The sequence below is a fragment of the Phascolarctos cinereus genome, unplaced genomic scaffold (genome assembly GCF_003287225.1).
Source record: "Phascolarctos cinereus isolate Bilbo 61053 unplaced genomic scaffold, phaCin_HiC Scaffold_9;HRSCAF=440, whole genome shotgun sequence".
Lineage (NCBI taxonomy): Eukaryota > Metazoa > Chordata > Mammalia > Diprotodontia > Phascolarctidae > Phascolarctos > Phascolarctos cinereus.
The window spans coordinates 245,483,389-245,505,367 of record NW_027556402.1 but is presented as its reverse complement, the minus strand read 5'-3'; the positions used below and the strand labels follow the sequence as shown (position 1 = coordinate 245,505,367).

Here is a 21,979-nt window from a genome sequence, read left to right as displayed (position 1 = left end):
GAGTGGTTTGCCATTTCCTTCTCTAGTTCATATTACAGATTAGGAAACTGAGGCAAACGGAAATAAGTGACTTGCCCAGGGTCACACGTAAATAAGTGTCTGAGGCTAGATTTGAACTCATGAAGATGAGTCTTCCTAACTCCAGGCCCAACATTTTATCCACTGTGCCACCTAGGTGCCCCTTGCCCTGTGAGTTAGGGGTTTCCAAACTTTATGTAATACCCCTCCTTCTGACTTTTTAACAACAACAATAACAACAAAACAAAAAACACATGATACCTCATTCATATGTTTCATAAAATAAGAAATGCAAAAATTTCTTAGCTAGTGTTTTATTCAAATAGAATTTAAATGTATAACATCTTTAAAAAATGAAAATGGGTATTAATAAAATCATTTGCTTTTTTCATTAATGTTTCAAAATGTTAAATATTAATATTATTATTAGCATAATTGAAGGATTTTTCAGCCCTGAGTTTCCCCAAACATGATATCATTGATGACAATTCATAATCATTTTTCAACCACTGATTGAGATCATTATTTTTGCCTTTCTAAACATGCAGTGGTGAACCCAATCTCACACAAACAAGATGTTTTGAAGGCCAATAAAACTTGTCTCAACTTTTTTTAGTGGAGAATTCTCTACTCACCCATAGCCAAAACATGAGGAGATTGTCCAGCTCAAATGCTGGTTTTAACATGCAATCGTAAGAAACTTCCATTCACCATTCTAGTTCCAATGGATTAACAATGTATAATCATGTTTTCATCTATCAACAAGAATCTATTAAGCATCTGTTATGTATCAGGCACTGTGTCACAACCTGAAATTTGCCCCTGGCAAATGGACATTCATATTTAGAAATGTTTTTAAAAATAAAGTGAGAATAGTTTCCGTAGATGGCTCAAGTAACTAATAAGCAGGTCACGTCATTTTTCATCTACTTCATTTTCAGGGCAAGTATTCTAAAATAGGGAAGAAAGAACATCAATATATCATTTCATAAATTCATCCCTTGTCCTATTTTTTTATGTAAATTCAGTCTTATCTTTCTGGATTGGAGTATAAACTTGGCAACTTTGCATGAATTTATGTTGATTGTTCGGTTTTTCAAAATATCTACTCAATATGCAAGTTTCACAGGACATTTTGTTAAAAATTAAGGTGATTTCTTACTTGTTGTCATCACTAAAGAAAGTGGCCATTTCTTTTTTTAGTTCAAATAGCCTTTAAAGTACTTTAATACAAGAAAGCCAGCATATACTTTGTGTCCACATCTTCACACAATTTTGCAGAGTTTTTCTTTTCATGGAATGCTTCAATTACTCTTGGAGCACCTTTTAAAACTGCATGTATAACTCACATTTCTTAGTAGGAATGATTATCTATGAAGCATGCAATGTATCCGAATTATAAGAAGAGCCATATTTTAGTTGGTACTTAAAGATCTACATTTCTTCCTAGAGTCATTTGAACCTATCAATACAAAGTCCATTTCAGTTCTCCTATGTTACATCATTTTGATTCTCAAATCCACTGATTATATTAAAATTTTCTCTTGATGCAACATTGCCATTAATGGGTTTACAAAGTAACAAATTTTCCCTAACATCCTATACTCAAGCTGGCAGTGAGGAGGAAGTGAATGTGCAACCTTCTATTTCTCTATATAGTTATCCCTTCCGTATTGTGGGGGTTAAGGAATTTGGAAAACCCATGTAAAATTTTTGGGCCCTCCCTTTGTATCAGAGAAAAAGTCTGAATTTTTTCTTTTTCTTTTATGAGGTGTCTACAGTACCTTATTATAAAATTTGTGTTGGCATTATACAATACTATACATATATTTTATGCATTTCTGAGTTTCTAAACTTTTTCTGCATCATCTGCTGGCCTTTGTGTATCATCTGTGGCTTCTGCAAAACTCCCCCAAAATTCCCATTTAGTTTCTTTTGCTGACCCACAATATATATTGAAACCATGATGGGGAAAGTCACAATGTGGAAGGGATAACTGTATTCAAAATCTCTCTCGAAACGCTTCTTGCCTCATTTTTCATAGGCAGAGATAACTCTTCCTACCCTTCTCTTATTTGTTCATTGCTTACAGAGAAATGGCAAAATAATAGTAGTAGCAGTAGTAGTAGTAGTAGTAGTAGTAGTAGTAGTAGTAGTAGTAGTAGTAGTAGTAGTAGTAGTGGTAGTGGTAGTAGTAATACTACATAATTTAAAGTTTGTAAAGCACTTCACATATATTTTCTCATTTTACTCTGTAGACAAAAAGAAGTCCAGAAAGGGAATCTGGTCCAGGTGTAGCCAGGTGGTGCAGGAAATAAATGCTTAGACCTGAGTCAGGGAGACCTGACTTTGAATTTTGATTCTTAATCCTTCTAGTTGTGTGGCTGCATGCAAATCACCTAACCTCTCTTAGCCACAGTTTCTTCATCTGTAAAATGGGGACAATAATAGCATCTACCTGGCAGGATTGTTGTGAGGATTAAATTCATACACACACATACACACACATATATTGTAAGCCTTAAAATGCTATCGTTATCAAAGTACACTCTCATAACAATAAGGATAATAATGATAGTTAATGTTTTGGGAGGATAAGATTTTCAAAACACTTTGAATACTTTATCTCATACATATATATATATATATATATATATAGTTTCATTTAATATTCACAACTCTATGAAGTAGATACTGCCAGTATTATTATTATTATTTTATAGATGAGAAAACTGAAGTTAGAGTGACTGACTTGTCTGTGGTCTCCCAGTAAGTGTTGGAGACGGGCAATGAAGCTAGGTTACCTCCTGACCCCAAGCACATTATGCCACATTGCCACGATATTGCTTATCTTTCATTATCCATTAATTTTCACTCAAATGCTTCTTACTACACATCCCCACTCTAGTTCCTGGATTTCCTCTCATGGATATATCTTCTTAACAATGCTGTTCTATCTTGTGTACTTTTTTATCAATTCTGTTCCTTTTGCGAAGTGTCACCTCACCAGATTGATACTCTAGACCTAGGTTCTATTCTACCAAGTGTCAGGGATGATCTGTGAGGCCAAATTTGTCTCCCTTCATTAGGATCTCTAATTCACTTTGTTACTTATATTTTGTGCATTTCTGTATGAACATCTGTAGCCATGGATTTTATTGCTGCCTTCTTTCATGGATTTCTCCCTTTAGAATTGCTGGCTTTCTCTTTTTCTACTTACCACATAGCAGATATTCTCTAAAGAAGCTACCTTGGTAGATACCTATAGATGATTTTTCTCCCTCCCTGACTTTCCATTTAAAGCTCTATAAATCAGGGCTTTGAATTAACTCAATATTTTTCACCAGCCTTTAGGAGATGCATTCCATGCTCGCATCATTCCTCTATTTTAAGCCATGGTACAGAGATCCAGACTCTGTGCTGACATAACAACTTCCTAACCAAGTTTTCAGTTCCCATATTTTATTCTCTTCTATGAGTAGCAATAATGAAAATGCTCCCTATGCCCCCAAGCTGCCAAGGCAGCCAGGTAATGTCATGAATAGATTCAGACCTGAAGTCAGGAAGACCTGAATCCAAATACAGCCAAAGACCCTTCTCAGTTGCATGACCCTGGGCAAATCATGTAAGCTCTGTTTGCCTCGTTTTCATCAGTTGTAAAATGGGGGTAATTATAGCATCTACCTCTCTATCATGTTAACAGACAAACAGCCTAAGAAGACTACAGAGCTCTACGATATTGACGTCAGGTCCCAAAATACCAATTTCAGTACTCCCTCAGCGGAGCCATTAATCACTGCTGCTCGTCTTTCCTTCCTGTGGATCTTACTGGATGATTTCTCATATTTTTGCTCCCCACAGGAGTCAACTGCAAGAGCCAAGATGTGAGAGGTGATGGAGAGCCCCCAAAGACTCGTCAGGCCAGATAATTACATTCTACTTCTGGTGACTCATGTGGGTACAATCAGAAAAAAATCTAGGAAGTATTGTTAGGGAACATAAATTTCTTGGCAAGAAACAACATCTTGGTGGGGGGGAGAGGGGATAAGAATTTATTAAGCACCTACTATGTGCCAGGCACTGTACGAAGTGATGTATAGATATTTTCTCTTTTGATCCACACAACAACTCTGGGAGGTAAATATTAAAAAGAGTTTTTAGTAAAAATTACTGTAAAAACAAAATAATGAAATTGATCAATGCAGCAATATCATAAATGATAGTACATTCTCAGAAGCTTTCCACTGAGAACTAAACCTACCTATCATAATGATAATGTTATTATTAATATTATTTTGTAAGTCAAATATAAAAATTAAGAATATTCTAAATGAATATCTGTACATATTAGATTCTGTTACATGGTTTAGACTGTGTGTTATAAATATATTCCTTAAATTTGTTTGAATAAAATATGAGCTAAAAATTCTTTTCATAGCTTATTTTATAAAAAGCATTGAGAAGATGCAATTTTTTTGTAAGAGAGAAAGAGAGAAACAGCGAGAGTGACAGAGAGAGAGAGACAGAGAGAGACAGAGAGAGACAGAGAGAGACAGAGAGAGACAGAGAGACAGAGAGAGAGAATACCATACCAAAATGTTGGTAAAGGTGTCAACCTTCACTGGTAAAAGGAGTTTTCTCTTCTGATAATTTCCCAAAACAATGAAATTGTAGGTCCAGCTCCTATCTTTTTTTAATAGTATTCTTCCCAATTATATGTAAAAACAATTTTAACATTCTTTTTTTAAATTATGAGATCCAAATTTTCTCCCTCCCTCTTTCAATTTCTTCCTCCCTAAGATGGTAAGCAATTTGATATAGGTTATATATATATATATGCCATCATATAAAACATATTTACATATTAGTCACGTGAAAGAAGAAACAGGCCAAAAGAAAAAAACATGGAAAAAATGAAAAATAATATGCTTCAATCTACATTCAAACATCATTAGTTCTTTCTCTGGAGGTGGAGAGCATTTTTCATCATCATATTGCAGAGAATGGTGAAGTCATTCACATTTGATCACCATGCAATATTGCTGTTACTGTGTACAGTGTTCTATTGTTTCTGCTCCCTTTGCTTTACATCTATTCATGTAAGTCTTCCTGGTTTTTCTGAAATTTGCCTACTCATCATTTATTACAGCACAATAGCTTTCCATTACATTTCTATATCACAAGTTGCTCAGCCATTACCCAGCTGATGGGCATCCCCTCAATTTCTAATTCTTTGCCACCATAAAAAGAACTGCTCTGAATATTTTGTACAAAAAGGTCATTTTCCCTTTTTTATTGATCCAACCATTCTGGAGAGCACTTTGGAACTATGCCCAAAGGGCAATCAAACTGTGCATACCCTTTGATCCAGCAAGACCACTACTAGGTCTGTATCCCAAAGAGATTAAAGGAAGGGAGGGAGGGAGAAAAATTTGGAACTCTAAATTTTACCAAAAAAAATGAATGTTGAAAACTATCTTTAGATGTAATTGGGGGAAAAAACACTATTAAGGAAAAAACTAAAATAAAGCAGAATGGTTGAATCAATTCACAACTCCACCAACAATGCATTAGTGTCCCAATTTTCCCACATCCTCGCCAACATTTCTCATTTTTCTTTTCTATAGTATTAGTCAGTCTGATAACTATGAGGTACCTTAGAGTTATTTCAATTTTCCAGCCCCTATTTTAACTTTCTAAGCTTAAATAAACATTAAAATTCCTGTCTATACAATTTGTTAACACTGTAGCAAACAAAAAGTACAAATAATTATTTATAATGCACCAGTGCTGAGTGACAAAGTCATCTTTAACTGTCTGTACAAGTATTAACTTGTCAATGCTGGAAACATGGTACCAACACTTGGTTCTCTCAAAAATTCTCATCGTGTTTCTTTGCAAGCCTTACCTTGCAAAGAGACATAAAGAGAATTCTTAAGAACAGTTAAACTCATTCTTCTCAGCAAATGTATTCTCTTGGTCCTTCCTCTCTATTCTGTCACGGTTTCTCTCAAGCCATCACACTTTCTCCAGATTTACAGTTAAGCTGTGAGTGTCTCAAAATTCCATTAAAGATGTAAAGATGTCTTAACAGCCCTGTAAGTCTCTATGATGGAGACTATTGAAACTGGTTTCCATTTTAAAATCAATGGGTTGGACTAACACAGGGGTTCTTAACCTGTGGTCCATGAATTTTTTTTATATATTTTACTAACTATTTCAATGTAATCAGTTTCCTTTGTTATCCTGTGAATTGTATTTTATTTGCTTAAGAACATTCTGAGAAGGGGTCCATAGGCTTTACCAGACTACATAAGAGGTTCATGATACCAAAAAAAAAAAAAGAGCCCAACTGCGATGGAGAGTATAATTAAAGAAGAGCTCTTGAAATGCCCTCCAAGGTACTTTCTCTCCATTCCCCACCTACTTGAGCACTTAGACTGCCCAGTGAAGATTGTGCACTTTCACCACTCAATTATGATTAAAGGTAAATATCTATTATACTTTCTCCAATTGTTTGTGTTTGTATGAGAATGGAATGGTGCCAGATAGAAGGCAGGGATTTCTTATTCGATCAATTAGACCAAAGATTCCTTAGCCTCTGAGTTTAATTTAGTCTACTGAGGAAAATCCTTTGACAGGAGACCTTGGGAAGCTTCAGGGACCTCAATTCCCTGAGTCAGTTTTCCATCAGATATAAACTCTGGGCTTCTCAATTTAGAAAGTTTTTCCCAACCATCCTATTAACTGGTGGGTTTCAGAACAAGATGGACTGAAATTTGGATGACTAGCTCCCCTTCACTCCTTAGCTTTGATCTCAGAGAAGAGGAGAAATTGTCTTGGCTGAATCCACATAGTGAGGAGGGCACTGACTTTCTCACTATTCTACATTTAGCCGGCACCCTTCAAGCATCATAGAAAACTTTCCCTGTGGCAGGAAAAAGAGGAAGCCTATTTTCAGCTAAGCCTCTCTCAGGTAATGTGATTAAGAAGAATGTTAGGAAGGGTTGATTTTTAGCTAACTGGATCTGCTATTTCCTAAGACCCTTCCTTCCTCTGAAAAATGGTATTACTTGACTATGTTTATTTTTTATTTTTATTTTATTTTATTTATTTCAGATGAGTGGAAAGGGAGGGAGGGGAAGCTTGATAATTGAAAAAATAAACATTTGATTTTTAAAAAGATCTTTCTCCTAAGAAAATCACTGCATTTGGCCAGGTGTTCTCAGATCATGCATCCCTGGAAAGAATTTTCAAAAAGGAAAGGAAAAAACACAGATGGTTAAGTTCATCTGATTCTAGGAAGGTACAGAGATTAACTCCCTTTCCATGGCTCTGGCTAGAAACAATAATCAAGGAAATTAGTTAAAACCTTTTTTTCCTAATTCTTGGCTTATTAATGACTTAATAGCCAGCCATAAAATCCTGGTTCTCTATGAAATTAATTTTAAGTCTTTCTGACATCTTAGTAGGGAAACTGGTTTCCCTAACTCCTATTTATTGGCATATTTCATAGGAAAGAGGTTTATGAGACCTGTCCTTTAATTGGTGCTGCATGTAAGATTGCTTGTATTAGGCTGCTTAGCACCAAGTCATCTGCATTTTGAGGTAGAAGTTCCAGGTTAGAATCCTGCCTCTGCAGCTTACTACCTCTGTGACCTTGGAATTTCGCTTCTCTGGGCAGTTTCCTCTCAGTGTAAGCTCCCAGAGGGGAGGGACTGTTTTGTCCTTGCTTTGTCTTCCTGGTGCCCAACACAGCAGCATCTTGAACACAACAGGTCCTTAGTCGGTCATGGTCTTAGATTGAACCCATGCAATGAGTGGGTTGGACTCCATGTTCCCTCCCAGTTCGGATTATTTGAATGTTTTACAGGTGTTGTTAGGTTCACAAATTCAGCCTGAGATACCTCATCTACTTTTCCCAAATTTCCCCACAGCTCCTTAAAGCTAAAATGTGAGAGGAGGTATTTTGGGGCTGCCCTCCCTCCACCCGTGATTCCTGCGATTCAGAGAAAGTAGAGAATGCGGAGTGAGACTAAGAATTCAGAGCTTCTTCCTGGGCTTGGTCCTCTGAGTCACCCGCATTCATCGTTTCTTCCTCTCTGTTTGCCCTTGGCTTTTCTGGGCTCCCATTGGAATAGATGGGATCTCATTTGTGTTAAGAGCCCAACTGTGATGGAGATGTAATTAAGGAAAAACTCCCTAAATATGTAGAAAAGGAGTTCTTCATGGTGTGTAGGGGTGTGTGTGTGATCAACCCCTTGGGCAGTCTAGTGAAGTCTATAGAACACTTATCAAAATAATGTTTTCAAATACATAAGATTATTATTAAAATAAAATATATAGGGTTGCATTTTATTGAAATACAGTTGCTAAATATTTTTAAAAGTTGACATATCTCAGGCTTGAAAGACCTACCTTGAAAATATCAAACAGAAGAATAGTCAGGCAGGCAGTCGGAGCTGTCCTCCAGCACCATAGGTCTCTAGGCAGAGGTTTGTCAGGTGTCATTTAGTAAGGATTCTCCTGCAGATATAGGCTGGCCTAAAAGTCCACTGGGCTCCCTTGTAACTCTCCAGTTCTGGGCTTCTGAGAGGCAGCTCCAGAATAGCACTGGTTATAAGTTCACAGGTCTTGTATTCAACTGACATTGTGACTTGCTTCTCTCTACAACCATTGGAGTGTGAACCCCTTGAAAACAGAGATTGCCTTTTGCCTTTCTTTGTATCCCAGCACTTAGCACACTGCCTGGAACCTAATAGGTGCTTAATAAATGCTTGCTGACTAACCTGTATGGGCCTTAGTTTCCTTGGTAACGTCCCTTATAACTCTAAAGCTTAGTAGCCTTGAGATGGGCAAACCTTCCTACTTCTGAGGCATAGCTGAGACCAGAAACAGTTCTTATTAACTCCCAGTGACTGTCAAAAGGAAGAAAATAACTGTAATTTCCAGATGCTCTGGGAGTCAGAAGATATGCTGGGTGGGGTGGGATAGACCGAGCTGCTTCTTGGTTAGCTAATTAGGAGAAGTGGAGCAAGCTGAATGCCCAGATTTAAGGTCAATCCTACATTGCCTGAACCACTTTACTTTTTTCAGGTGTTTTGCATGGTCAGAACCCAAGAGGCTTTTCTCACTTGGGCTCTGGAAATTGACAGAGAAATCAGCTAGGGGAAAGTTTTCAAAACAGATCTATTGACATATAGTTGTATTGTGTGGTCATCTCTATTCAGCTCTGGAAATAAATTAATCACCAAGCATTTATTAACCACCTTCTAAGAGTTTGCGTTTGTTTGTTTTTTTTAACTTCCCCGAGAATTCAATCTCACCAGCTATGTGCTCCTGGGAAAATTCACTTCTTGATATGTATGTTTATGTAATTATTGTCTGCCAGCTATACTTGGCTCCATAAAAGCAAAAGGGGTTTTGGCTCTGAAAAAACCTAGGGGTTCCATGACCTTGAGGAGACGGATAAAAAGTGACGTCTTCCTAGGTCCTCCGTGTATGTGTGGTAACTGAATTGCTTTAGATGGAGTCCTATGTGGATGTGGTTTATCCCAAATTCCACAATAATAACATCATAATGAAAAACAACTTTGAAAGACTTGAGAACTCTGATCTATGCAATTATGAGAACTCTGATCTATGCAATTATCAAACCATGATTCCGGAGGAGTGATGATGAAGCATGCTACCTCCTTCCTGCCAGAGAGGTGATGGACTCAAGATGCAGAATAAGGCATATATTTTTAGACATGGCCAATGTGGCCATGTTTGACCATGCAAATTTACTTCAAGGAGTTCACTTTTCTTTTAATTGTTCAATGGAGGGAGGAGGAGAACAAAGGGGAGAGAAAATAAATTGCTGTTAATTGAAGTGAATGTGTGTTTATATGTATTTAGACATACATAAATACATATATATACACATATATATGTATGTATATATGTGAGATAGATATATATATATATATATATATATATATGTAAAATCCTCCAGAATAAGTTCCTTGAGGGCAAGAACTATCCTTTTGTTTCTTTCTCTTTAGCGCTTAGCATGATGTATTGTACATAGTAGGTCCTTAATGAACACTTGTTGAATTGAATTCTCTAAGCCTCATTTCTGTTGGTCACAAAATAAGGGATTGAACTAGCTGGTCTCTAAGGTGACTTCCAAATGCTCTGTTTCTATGACAACGGCACTTAACTAATCTCAAAGACTCGATTTCTTCTTTTCTACCATTTCACAGGATCCTCTCCTAGCAAATTGTCCTTGCTTTGTGGCTACCCAAGGACAGCAGTTCCATCAAAGGGAGCAGGAGAAGAGAGTAAAAAGCCAGAGATCAGGGTGCCTTAAGTAAGTCTCCCAAGTTCTACAGCTCTGGCTGATTCCTCTTCATTTCTTATTCTCTTGGATCTTCCTGACCAACCCCTATCTCAACAATGAGACTGCTTTTGGATCTGAAATCTGTACTCCATCTAACCCTATATCATCCATGATCCTTAGGTTGGCTTGGTTTTTAATTACCACTTGATGAATTTGCCCTTGCGCTTACTCTGTTGACCACTCTCTCTATATATAACAGCTGAGATTGCCTTTGACCACCATTCTGATTTAAGGCTTGGGCTATTGACTAATAAGTCTCAAAGAACTCTCGACTCCTTGACCAGAAATCATGATACAGACGAGCAATGTGACAGAATTCATTTTTCTAGGACTCTCTCCCAAACAAGAAGTTCAGAGAGTTTGCTTTGTGGTGTTTCTGTTCGTGTATGTGGCTACAATGCTGGGGAATTCACTCATAGTATTAACCATCAAAGCCAGCAAAAGCCTTGGCTCACCTATGTATTTCTTCCTCAGTCAACTCTCCTTTGTGGAGATCTGTTACTCCTCCACCACATCTCCCAAATTCATTGTGGATTTACTTGCTGAAAGGAAAACCATCTCCCTAGAAGGCTATATCACACAGCTATTCTTTATTCATTTCTTTGGTGGTACTGAGATCTTCTTACTCACAGTGATGGCCTATGACAGGTGTGTGGCCATATGTAAACCTCTACACTATATGACAATCATGAGCCAGCAGATGTGTGGCCTCTTGCTGGGGGTAGCCTGGGTGGGTGGCTTCCTCCACTCAATTGCCCAAATTCTCCTCATGTTCCGTTTACCCTTCTGTGGTCCCAATGTGATTGACCACTATTTCTGTGACCTACCCCCTCTGCTGGAACTTGCCTGCACTGACACTTACTTTATAGGCCAGCTCATTGCGGTTAATGGTGGAAGCCTTTCACTGATCAGTTTTGGGGTTCTCCTTGCCTCTTATGTTGTCATCTTGGTACACTTGAGAGGGTGCAGCAAGGAGGGACGCCAAAAGGCCCTCTCCACCTGTGCCTCACACATTACTGTGGTTGCCTTATTCTTTGGGCCCTGTGTCTTCATCTATGTGAGGCCCTCTACCACATTGACTACTGACAAAATGGCAGCTATATTCTACACAGTGATCACTCCACTCCTGAACCCAGTTATCTACTCCTTGAGAAATGCTGAAGTGAAGATTGCCATGAAGAAGCTGTGGGTAGGGCATTGAAACAAGTTGAGAAATGAAGGGGGTGAAGTAGGACCCATGGAATTACCTTATCCTGAATCAGAGTGGGAGGAAATGAAAAAAGTAGAATGAGTCCAGAGCACTAGATGACTGTTCCTAACCATAATGTTCTAGAAATGCTTTGAATAAATTATCTGCTCTTAACACGAAGAGCCTTCCTCTTCTTTAATGTTTCTATCACAGTTTCTTCTTCAATATTTCATTTTTAATTGGGGTTCGTTGATTGTTTGTTTTGTATTTTGGTCTGTATGGGTGTATTCTTCAATAGAGACCATGATTGATATGGACACCTCCTCCAACAGAACAGTTGAAAGTTTAATTGACTTTCTCAGAGTCTCAAAGGATGTATCAGAGATGAGGCTTGAAATCGCATATTTCCGACTCTGAGGCTGCCTCTCTACCACGTCAGCTGCCTCTAAATATATGTGAAATTGCATGTTTACTTATACTGCTCAACTAATATCTCTGTTTTCTTAGATATCCTGGTTCCAGCAAAGTGTAGCAAGAAGGGTGCTCATCTAGTTTATTGCATGTATGGAGTTAGGCAAACCACTTAACCTCCCTAGTTCCCACTTTCCTCATCTGTAAATGGCCCACAAACACCCTTTTTATTGTGAAAATCGACTGAAATTATGTATAAAAGCTTTGAAAAGTCCAATAAAAGTCACAGAATGACTATGAACTGATGCAAAGAGAAATAAGAACCTGGGAAATGACATTCCCCACGACTACAATTATGGAAGAACACCAGCCAAAACCACTTCAAACTAAACCTTGCATGACTATAATGATCAAGCTTGACCCTAAAGAAGAGACAGTAGATGGCACCTTCCTACTTTATAGAATCAAGGGAGAAAGGGGACGATGTACTACATGTACTGGGAGACTTGAGTGATGTGCTATTTACTTGTAGTTTTGCTCATCTGATTTTTTTTCTTTCTTTTTTATTCTTTGTTATGGGGAATGGCTCTCTGGGTGGAGCTAAGAAATATTGAGAAATGAAGGAAATATAAAGACAAAGGATATCAATAAAAGATTTTTAAAGCCCAATACAGCACACTACCTACACCATGGAATGTAATTGTTACTCTTGTGTTAGCGGTGTAACACAAGAGGCCACATCTTGTATATACCCAAGGGATGTATTACATCTTTAACCAATGGGAGAAACCATGAGCTCATTAAGTGATGCCAATCGTTGTATTATCCCCACTCCTCTTGTAAACAAGCTCCAAAGGTTCTAAGAAGTAAAAACCTATTTATAGGTCAAAGAAAACAAACAGTACTCCTATCAAAGCTTGGAGGAGGTGGGGGGAATGGAAACCTGGAAAACAGCAGCCTTCTCTGGAGCCTAGTAAAGTCTTTGTATTTTATAGTCATGCCTCCAACCGAAAGTCGCTCCTTTGTTCTGTGGGTCTCATTGATCTCTGCACCTCATAAGAGTTCAGAGACAGATAAGACCCTCTTATCCTCATCATTGCATAATGGATTAGATCTAGGAGAATTCACAGTCTGATATCTTCTACTCTTCAATTGTCAAATGCTTTACCAAAGTATCTAGCTAGTGCAGCAGATGTACTATTGGACCTAGAGTCAGGAAGACCTGAGTTCAAATCCTGCCTTAAACACAAGCTAAGTGAACCTGGGCAAGTCACTTCTCTCAGGTTCTTTTTTTTTTTTTGGTGAGGCAATTGGGGTTAAGTGAGTCACACAGAGTCACACAGCTAGTGAGTGTAATGTGTCTGAAGCCAGATTTGAACTCAGGTCCTTCTGACTCCAGGGCCCATGCTCTATCCACTGTACCACCTAGCTGCCCCAAGGCTCAGTTTCTTTATCTGTAAAATTAGGAATGAAAATAGCTCCTACCTCACAGGTTTGTTTCGAGGATCAAATGAGATGATATAGGTAAAGTGCTTTGCAAATTGTAAATCACTATATAAGGGCTAGCTGTTAGATCCTCTTTCCTAGCATTCTCCAATGGGCCTAGAAGTTTGAGAAAATATACCACTTTTCTTTCATTTTTATTCCAACCCATATGAATATCTGGACCCAAAGTCTTGAGGTTGCTTCCACGTAGAATAAGAAGCAGAGGAATTCAAGCATGACCCTCATATCATCATGCCTTAGAAAGAGGACAAAAAATCCTAAGGTGTTCTTCATAATTCATAATTATGATCATCCAGAGCAGCTCTTCAGCTTTTTAATTTATTGTTAATGAAACTGAAGTTCAGAATGGTTAAGTGACTTGCCTAACATCACACAAGGATAAGTGGCAGAACCAGGATTTGAACCCAGATATTCTGACTCCAAATCTATTATGTCTACTATGTCCACCATTCAATCCACACAGAATCATGCTTATCACTGTTATAGGATCCACTGAAATCACTTCTCGCTGCTGCAAATCATGGGGCAGAATCAGAAAAAAAATCAAATTTGGAGGGATTCAAGGGTCAATAGAAAGACAAGGGCATAGTAGGTATGGGCAGTCAAGGCACATTGCTAATGATAACTTGTATTAAAGTAATGTCATAAAGAGCCTCATGTAGATGACAAGTATGACAAGAATAGGGAATGGATTGAGCTTGTATTGAAAGTGATAGCAAATCTCAGACGTACATATGCAAAGTCAGAATCTTCCTCCAATTCCTCATCTCAGGGAGGAGGAAATCATGAGTTCTTTTTCATAGAACGTACCAGTGGAGAATAGATCCTACCAAGCTAAAAAAGCTTAGAATATGGGTTCAGCAATGGATATATTCTATCTAAGGACAAGCCTCACTAATTGTAGAAATTCTTATTGCCAGAAGGTTGGGAAATGGGTAGGATGGGATGGTGACCAAGTCATGAAGACCATCTACTCAGTAATAGAAGGATTGGAGTCTGCTTCAGTGGTTGATGGGAGGGAGGTCCCCACACTGATGAAATACCAAATTTCTGATTCATGTAAGTATCTGTTCTGTGAGTTTCCTGTTCTGCATCCTTGCAAATGCCATCCTCCCTTACCCATGCAGACTTTCCATAAACACTACTATTGGCTCCTCTGTGCATAATTAAAGATAAGAACTGAAGCAACATGGAAAAAACATGTAGCAGAGAGAGCTCATTAATCTGTTGAGGGGTTGCTGTTTTTACAAGTCTCTGATCACTGGAATCAAGCATTGGAAAAAAACTACAGGTGGGGTGACTTGGGAAATTAAAAAAAACATGTTTAGTTTAAATCAAAAGGCATTTCTTACATTATCTTTATTCAATTCTTTGAATCTTAGACAGACACCTTCTCTGCTAGTCACAGATTCCTCACTTATAATACAGGGCAAGTTAGAGAGTATTGGATTTAGAATCAAAGGATCTGGACTGAAGTCCCCAGTTCTCTGCTCCTGTCTGTGTGATCTAGCCTTAGGTCTCAATTTCCTTATCTGAAAAATGAAAGTATTCAATCAGATGACATCTATGGTCCCATCTGAGCCTAAATCTTTGATCATGAGAGTTTAGAATTCTGGATGAATTTGTCATCAGTGATAATAATTAATAAGACTCTCATTTACAACCTCTCCAGGCAGGGACAGCTGTATGCCCCTTGCCAGTAGGAAGCAGTTTCAGAAGCCTAGACCTCTGCTCCTTACACCAATGGAATTTGAGTCCCATTTGTTTGAGGGGGGATGATTAGGATGGAATCTAGACCCCAAAAAGGAAAAACCCTGGACTTTCACACATGGCCAAATCTCTGGCATTCACCTGAGGCTATAATTCCATACTTCCTATGGTCCCAGACCACTTCCCACCCTTAATCTTATCTAGGCTCCATTCTCCCTTGGCCACCCATGGAGTTCTAATACCTCATAGACTACTTGGCCACTCCTACCATAGTCTTTCTGTATGTAAGGTCCATCTTGTCTCCATTAAGAGGCTCTGATTCTTATGATCTAGCCACTGCTCAAATTTTTAGAATCTAGCCAATAGCTCACAGACGCTCAGATTCCTTAAGAGTCTGGCTAATATGGCAGATCTTTAATAAACCTTGGCTTTGGCTGGAAAAAAAAGACTCTCATTTACAATAAAGTTTAAAGTTTAAAAAGTTTTCTTGCGACACCTCTGTCAAATAGGATAGTAGAATTATGGAAGAGGGATTTTTGTGCTGTTTGTCCATGGAATATAATACGTGGAAGTTGCAGAGATGTTGATTTAGGCTTGATATAAAGAAAAAAGTTGCTAACAAATAGAGTTGTTCAAAAATGAAATGAGCTGCCTAGGGAGAGGGTGGGATTGCTTTCACTAGAAGTCTTTAAGCAATACCGTCTCAGGGAAGTAACAAGATGGTGACAATGGTCACAACTTTATATATTAACCTCAGTCTCTGTTTAACGATTGTGTAAGCTATCAGCGTGTAACTATCATTAAGCAGGGGTAATTTATAAAAAGAAAAAACTGCCTAAAGACCTTTTCACATATTTTTAGCATTTCTAAAACAAATGATCTTTTTGATTATCTTATTTTAATTCATCTTTTGTTTTTACATTCCCTTTATTTCTGACTACTTTATTTCTCTCTACTCCCCTACCCAAAGAGCTGTCACTTATAGCAAAGATTTTTTTTAAATAAGAGAGAGAAATGAAAGACCTCATAAAATCAACACATCAGCAGTATCTAGTATTATATGAAGTGTTACACACTCATGGTCATCCACTTCTACAAAGAAACGAGGGAGGTACATTTTTTCAACTCTTCTTCAGTGACAAAATTGGGCATTGTGACCACAAAGCCTTAAATTTTAATGTGTTGTTCACACCCTTTCCCTTATGGCAGTTGTGGTGCTTACTCTTTTCCTGGTTCTGCTTGTTTACCTTGCATCTGTTCATATAAGCCTTCCCACACCTCTCTGAATTCTTCATATTCTTTCAGCACAATAATATTCCATTGCATTCATGTGATGACAACTTCTTTAACTATTCCCTAACTGATGGACATCAACTTTGCTTCCAGTTATTTGCTACCACAGAGGTGCTGGGATGACTACTGTGGTGTATATAAGATTCTTCTATTTTTGATCTCTTCTGGCATATGTCTAGAAGTAGGGTGATACAGCATCCAGTTCTAAAAACAAACCAATTTCATACGTCTGACAATCAGAAAGGATTGTAACTTAGGAGGTTATCAAAGCATTAATTGTTTCAATGAAAGTTATTACATCACAAGGAATCTCTTCTTTAGGCTGAAATGTTCCAAACAACATTCTGCTTAAAATAGGGCCCACATTTGGGGTGAGTGTAGACCCTTAATGTGTGAGTTGCATGGGAGGCTTGAAATCATTTCCACTTTACTAAAGACCCAAAGACAAGAAATCATCTGCCATTCTGAAATACTTATTACGTAAAAATAAAGGATACTTAAAGTCAGAAAATTGGTTCTAAAGATAGCCTCTGTCTGCTATAAAGCATGTTTCAGACTACAGTGCAGTGGCTCTGGGAGAGCTCTCTATGTCTCCCAAGTATTGTCACTGACCTGTTCAGCTGACACGTGACTCTAGACACTTTGATATTGGAGCAGCTGCATTAAGTGGAACAAATTACAGGGTACAAATATGAGTGAGACATTGTGAGATGAACAGCTGGAAATCTCATTTTGGCTTTCCAATGCAGCCATTTTACTTGGAATTGACCAAGAGGGAAAATTTAGACAACTGAGATGCCATTTTAGGGGTCACTTTTCTGACCGTAATTATGTTTTCAAGGGTGGATCTTTGTGTTAAAAAATAATATTTTTAAATGTATTTTCTGCATTTTGTAAACACTTCAAGATTTATAAGATGAAACAAATATATTTTATAAAAAGAAAGTTTTTTATTTATTGACTTCATTGGGGAAATGTTGAACCACATTATATTATATATTGTAAATATATTATACAATAATACATAATAAGTATTATTATATACTGCTATATATCAAATATTATAAATAATGTGGTTCACCATCTAAGAGGGTGTGGGGCTTTGTTACAAGTGTCTCACAACAAACAGACTTGTAGAGAAGGGTCACATTTAGTTTCACATATATTTAATGGCATAATTTCAGAAATAAAAAGAAAGCACAAGGTTAAAAATATATATATAGATATCTAATAAGGTAATCATTGCATAAACTGTGATTGAACAGAAGTTAAAGAGTTAAGAACACATGGTCATAAAAGAATTCATGGCCCAAGTATAGTCTAAGTCTAAGACCTAACTGTGTTGGTCATTGAAATTTCCAAGGCTACAAAATTCCTTTGTTGTGTTGACTTCTGCTTTTGGCCACTCACTCACTGGGGCTGGGATGACAGACTTTCCATCTTGAGGAAGGAAAATAAGTTACAGAAATAAAACTCTTGTGTAATAAAAAGAGTAGTCAAGCAAAACGAATCAACATTTTGGCTTTTATTTAGGAGCCAGGGCTTATGGGTAGTGATAGATATAAAGAAAAAAGGACATCAATAAAATATTTTCAAGATGCACAAAAGAAAGCAAAAATGAATATAGGAAAAATGCAAAAATAAAGCAACTGTGTTATTATCTTGTTAAATTATATAAATATATATATGTTTAATTTCTATTATGAAATTTTAAAATATATACATGAAAGAATAATTATACATAATGGAAATCTACATTTTCTTACACAATTTTCTTTCTTTTCCTTTTAATATTGAAATACAAGTTTCTAATAATTATAAAGTTTACAATAAAAAAAAAAGAATTTAAAAAAAAGAGATTGATGAAACAGGTCCAGACATCAGGAAAAGATCAGCAGAGTACAACTTGTGGGGAGAAGGTAGGAACTTCCAAGTGTCTCTTGAAAAACACAATGGTGGAGTTTCTTTGATTCCTCTACATGTAAAACCAGTCTAGAATAGGAAGAAATTGGCCTCTTTGTACAATGTTGCAGAAAATCACTGATGGGTGAGATGAGGCTTTTCCAGCATCACTAAGAAGGGAGGAGGGGATCCTGATTCCCCCAGTCTTAGTGTCCCCCTCAATGCCTGCATTTATTTTTATATATTCTATTTGCTTCTCCATAAACATGTATGATCCAAATGAATTTTAGTCTTTCTGTCCCGGCATCCAGGATGATGACCGGCACAGAGTAGACTCATTACAAATGTTTGTTCGTTGAATGATTAAGAGGGATAGCCTAGATTTCCACCTGGAAAAGTCCATCCTGCCCAATATCACTATTTTACAGATGAGAAAATCAAAACCAGGAGAGGTTACATGGATGACCCTGGGTCATACAAGGAGTCCTGGTTAACTCAGGACTCAAAAGAAGAGGCTTTGACTCTAAATCCATGACTCTGTTACAATGCCGAGTTTTGGAGATGCTGTTTATGAAGACACAGATGAATTTCATACATAAATTTGTTTCTATTTCTTCTGTAGCCATTCCAAAATCAAATTCAAAATACCACTATTGTCTATCAAAGTTCATGTCTATATACACATTTTCATGCCCCTCCCAAGTTCACTTTCTTGCTCCACAACCTCTTCATGGCATTCTTCACTTCTACATTTATCAAGGTATAAATAATGGGGTTCAACATTGGAGTAACCACCGTGTAAAACACAGACACAAGTTTGTCTTCAGTGAGGGTGGAAGAAGGCCGCAAGTACAGAAAAGTGGAAGGACCAAAGAATAAGAGGACAACTGTGATGTGGGAGGCACAAGTGGACAGGGCCTTGCATCTCCCTCCTGATGACTGGTTTCTCAAGTGAACCAAGATGACAACATAAGAAGAAATCAAAAGGGAAAAGGAAATCACACAGGATAAACCACTATTGGCAAACACAATAATCCCTGCCACAAAAGTATCAGTGCAGGCAAGCTTGAACAAGGGAGGGAGGTCACAGAAGTAATGGTCAATCACATGGGGACCACAGAAGGGCAGTTGGACAGTGATGAGAATCTAAACCAGAGAGTGGAACACGCCCCCTAGCCAGGAGCTAAACACCAGCACATGACACACGGGACGGCTCATGATGGTCATGTAGTACAGGGGCTTACAGATGGCCACATACCGGTCATAGGCCATCACTGTGAACAGGAGGATCTCAGCATCTCCAAAGAAATGGAAGAAAAAGAGCTGGGCCATGCAGCCATTCAAAGAGATGGATTTATTCTCAGCCAATAAGCCAGAAAGGAACTTAGGAACAATAGTAGAGGAGTAACAGATCTCTACTAGGGACAGGTGGCTAAGGAAGAAGTACATGGGAGAGCTCAGGCTCTTGCTAGTGTTGACAGTTAGAATGATGGGGTCATTGCCCAACATTGTGGCCAAGTACATGGGAAGAACCACCAGAAAAGAAACTCGCTGTGCTTCTCGATCCTGGAAGAGCCCCGTGAATATTAGCTGGGTCACATTGTTTGTAACAGCCATGGAATCCAATCATGTCATATCAACTCTAAAGAAACTCGTTAGGCTTGAAACAAGACAAAAGAAGATGAGGCCATGGTAACAGTTACGATACTTTCCTACCACAAGAACAACAAATGGGTGGATGGATGGATGGATGGATGGATGGATGGATGGATGGATGGATGAATGGATGGATGGATGGATGGATGGATGGATGGATGGATGGATGGATGGATGGATGGATAGATGGATGGATGGATGGAAACACTGATGCATAAATTCATGGATGCATGAAGGCATGGATTAAATGGATACATGGGTAGATGAATGGATGGGTGGATGGATGGATGGATGGAGAGATGGATGGATGGTTGGATGGATGGATGGATGGATGGATGGATGGATGGATAGATGGATGGATGGATGGATAGATGGATGGATGAATACACTGATGCATAAATGCATGGATGCATGAAGGCATGGATTAAATGGATACATGGGTAGATGAATGGATGGATGGATGGATGGATGGATGGATGGATGGATGGATGGATGGATGGATGGACGGATGGATGGAGAGATGGATCAAAAACTACTTATTCAGTGATTGCTACGTGCAAACTCTGTGGTAAATTCTAGGATTAGAATAGAACATCAACATAGGCCCTGCTCTCAAGGAACTAGGAAAATAACATATAGCAAGTTTTATAAAGTATCTGCAAGTCAGGTACTTCAAAATGCTACATGAGAAGGGTGAATTAAAATATAAAATATTTATCTGACTCCAGAAATTAAAAAGTTATAGTCACATAAAACAGTGGAATTTAAATCAGGAAATAATAAAGAGAGAAACATAGGTACTTTGTTATGTTTAAAGAGACCATGGGGAGGATGGAAAAAATAAAGAGACCACTGAGAATGAAAATCATATCAAGAAAAATAATAATACTTACTATTAAAACTGACTTTATGTAGAACTTTAAGGTTTGCAAAACATATTAGATGCACTACCTTGCTTGATCCTTAAAACAACCTCATAAGTTACTACAACTAACTCATTACTAATTACTACAAGTATTAATATCTCTATTTTATATCTCAATCAATAAGCATTTATGAAGTGTTTTCTGTGTGCCAAGAATATTAGGAATATGAAAATTAGGCAAAAAAGGTGAATTAACTCGCCAAAGATCACATAGCTAGCAAGTATCTGAGACTGGATTTGAATTCAAGTCTTCCTAACTCCAGGCCTGGTGCTCTAACCACTGCAGCATAGAAGAATGACTGACTGGATCATAGGATCATAAATCTAGTGCTGGAAGAAACCCCAGACATCATCCAATCCAACTCTCTCATTTCACTGTTGAGAAAACTGAGACCCAAGAACAGTATGGTAAGAGACTTACCGAATGTCACATAGAGAGTGAGCATCTCAGCTAGGATTCAAACCCAGCTTCTCAGATTCTAGAGTTCTCCCTTGTGCCCAATGCAGAGGGTCAGAGGAGTGAGGTTCTATTCAAAAACACAGGGAACATTTACCAAAATTGATCACACTTTAGGCCACGTAAAGAATTTACAGAGAGAGAGACAGAGAGAGAGAGGCAAATCTTGAAATGCAACTGTTATTAACCATAGTTTAAATATTTAAAAGTAACCAAAAAGTGGAATATGATCAGAAGGCAGAAGCCTAGATGGAGACTGTTGAGAAATCTTGATTTATTTATAATTACTTTTCCAATAGTAAGCTGTCCTTGAAATCCTGGTATAAATTCAACTTGACCATAAAGAATACTTTTTTGACATGTTACTCTTTTTAATCCCTTATATTTTACTTAATCTTTTTATTGATCACATAATTCTCGCTCTTTCTATCTCTGTCTGTCTCTGTTTCTCTGTCTCTTTCTGTGGGTGTGTGGGGGTGTGGGTGTGTCTCAATTAACTTTTTTTGATTGGTCGATCAGAAGTGCATA

General features: G+C 37.8%; 2 protein-coding genes across 3 annotated transcripts; one reads left to right on the top strand and one right to left on the bottom strand.

Annotated features, from left to right (window-relative positions):
- Window positions 1-753: 753 nt before the first annotated feature.
- On the top strand, window positions 754-11,603 carry LOC110223965 (olfactory receptor 4X2-like). 2 transcript variants are annotated; one of them, XM_078149000.1, is made up of 2 exons: window positions 754-765; window positions 10,701-11,603. In XM_078149000.1, exons 1-2 carry the CDS (start codon window positions 754-756, stop codon window positions 11,601-11,603), a joined length of 915 nt encoding a protein of 304 aa, XP_078005126.1. The 2 variants fall into 2 exon arrangements, with proteins under 2 accessions (XP_078005126.1, XP_020865408.2); XM_021009749.2 differs by lacking the exon at window positions 754-765 and having other exon boundaries at window positions 10,692-11,603.
- A 7,497-nt stretch (window positions 11,604-19,100) lies between these two features.
- Window positions 19,101-20,030, bottom strand: LOC110223964 (olfactory receptor 4B1-like). The gene is given in 1 exon segment (XM_021009748.1): window positions 19,101-20,030. A coding segment is annotated over 1 exon segment (930 nt).
- Between the last annotated feature and the right edge of the window lie 1,949 nt (window positions 20,031-21,979).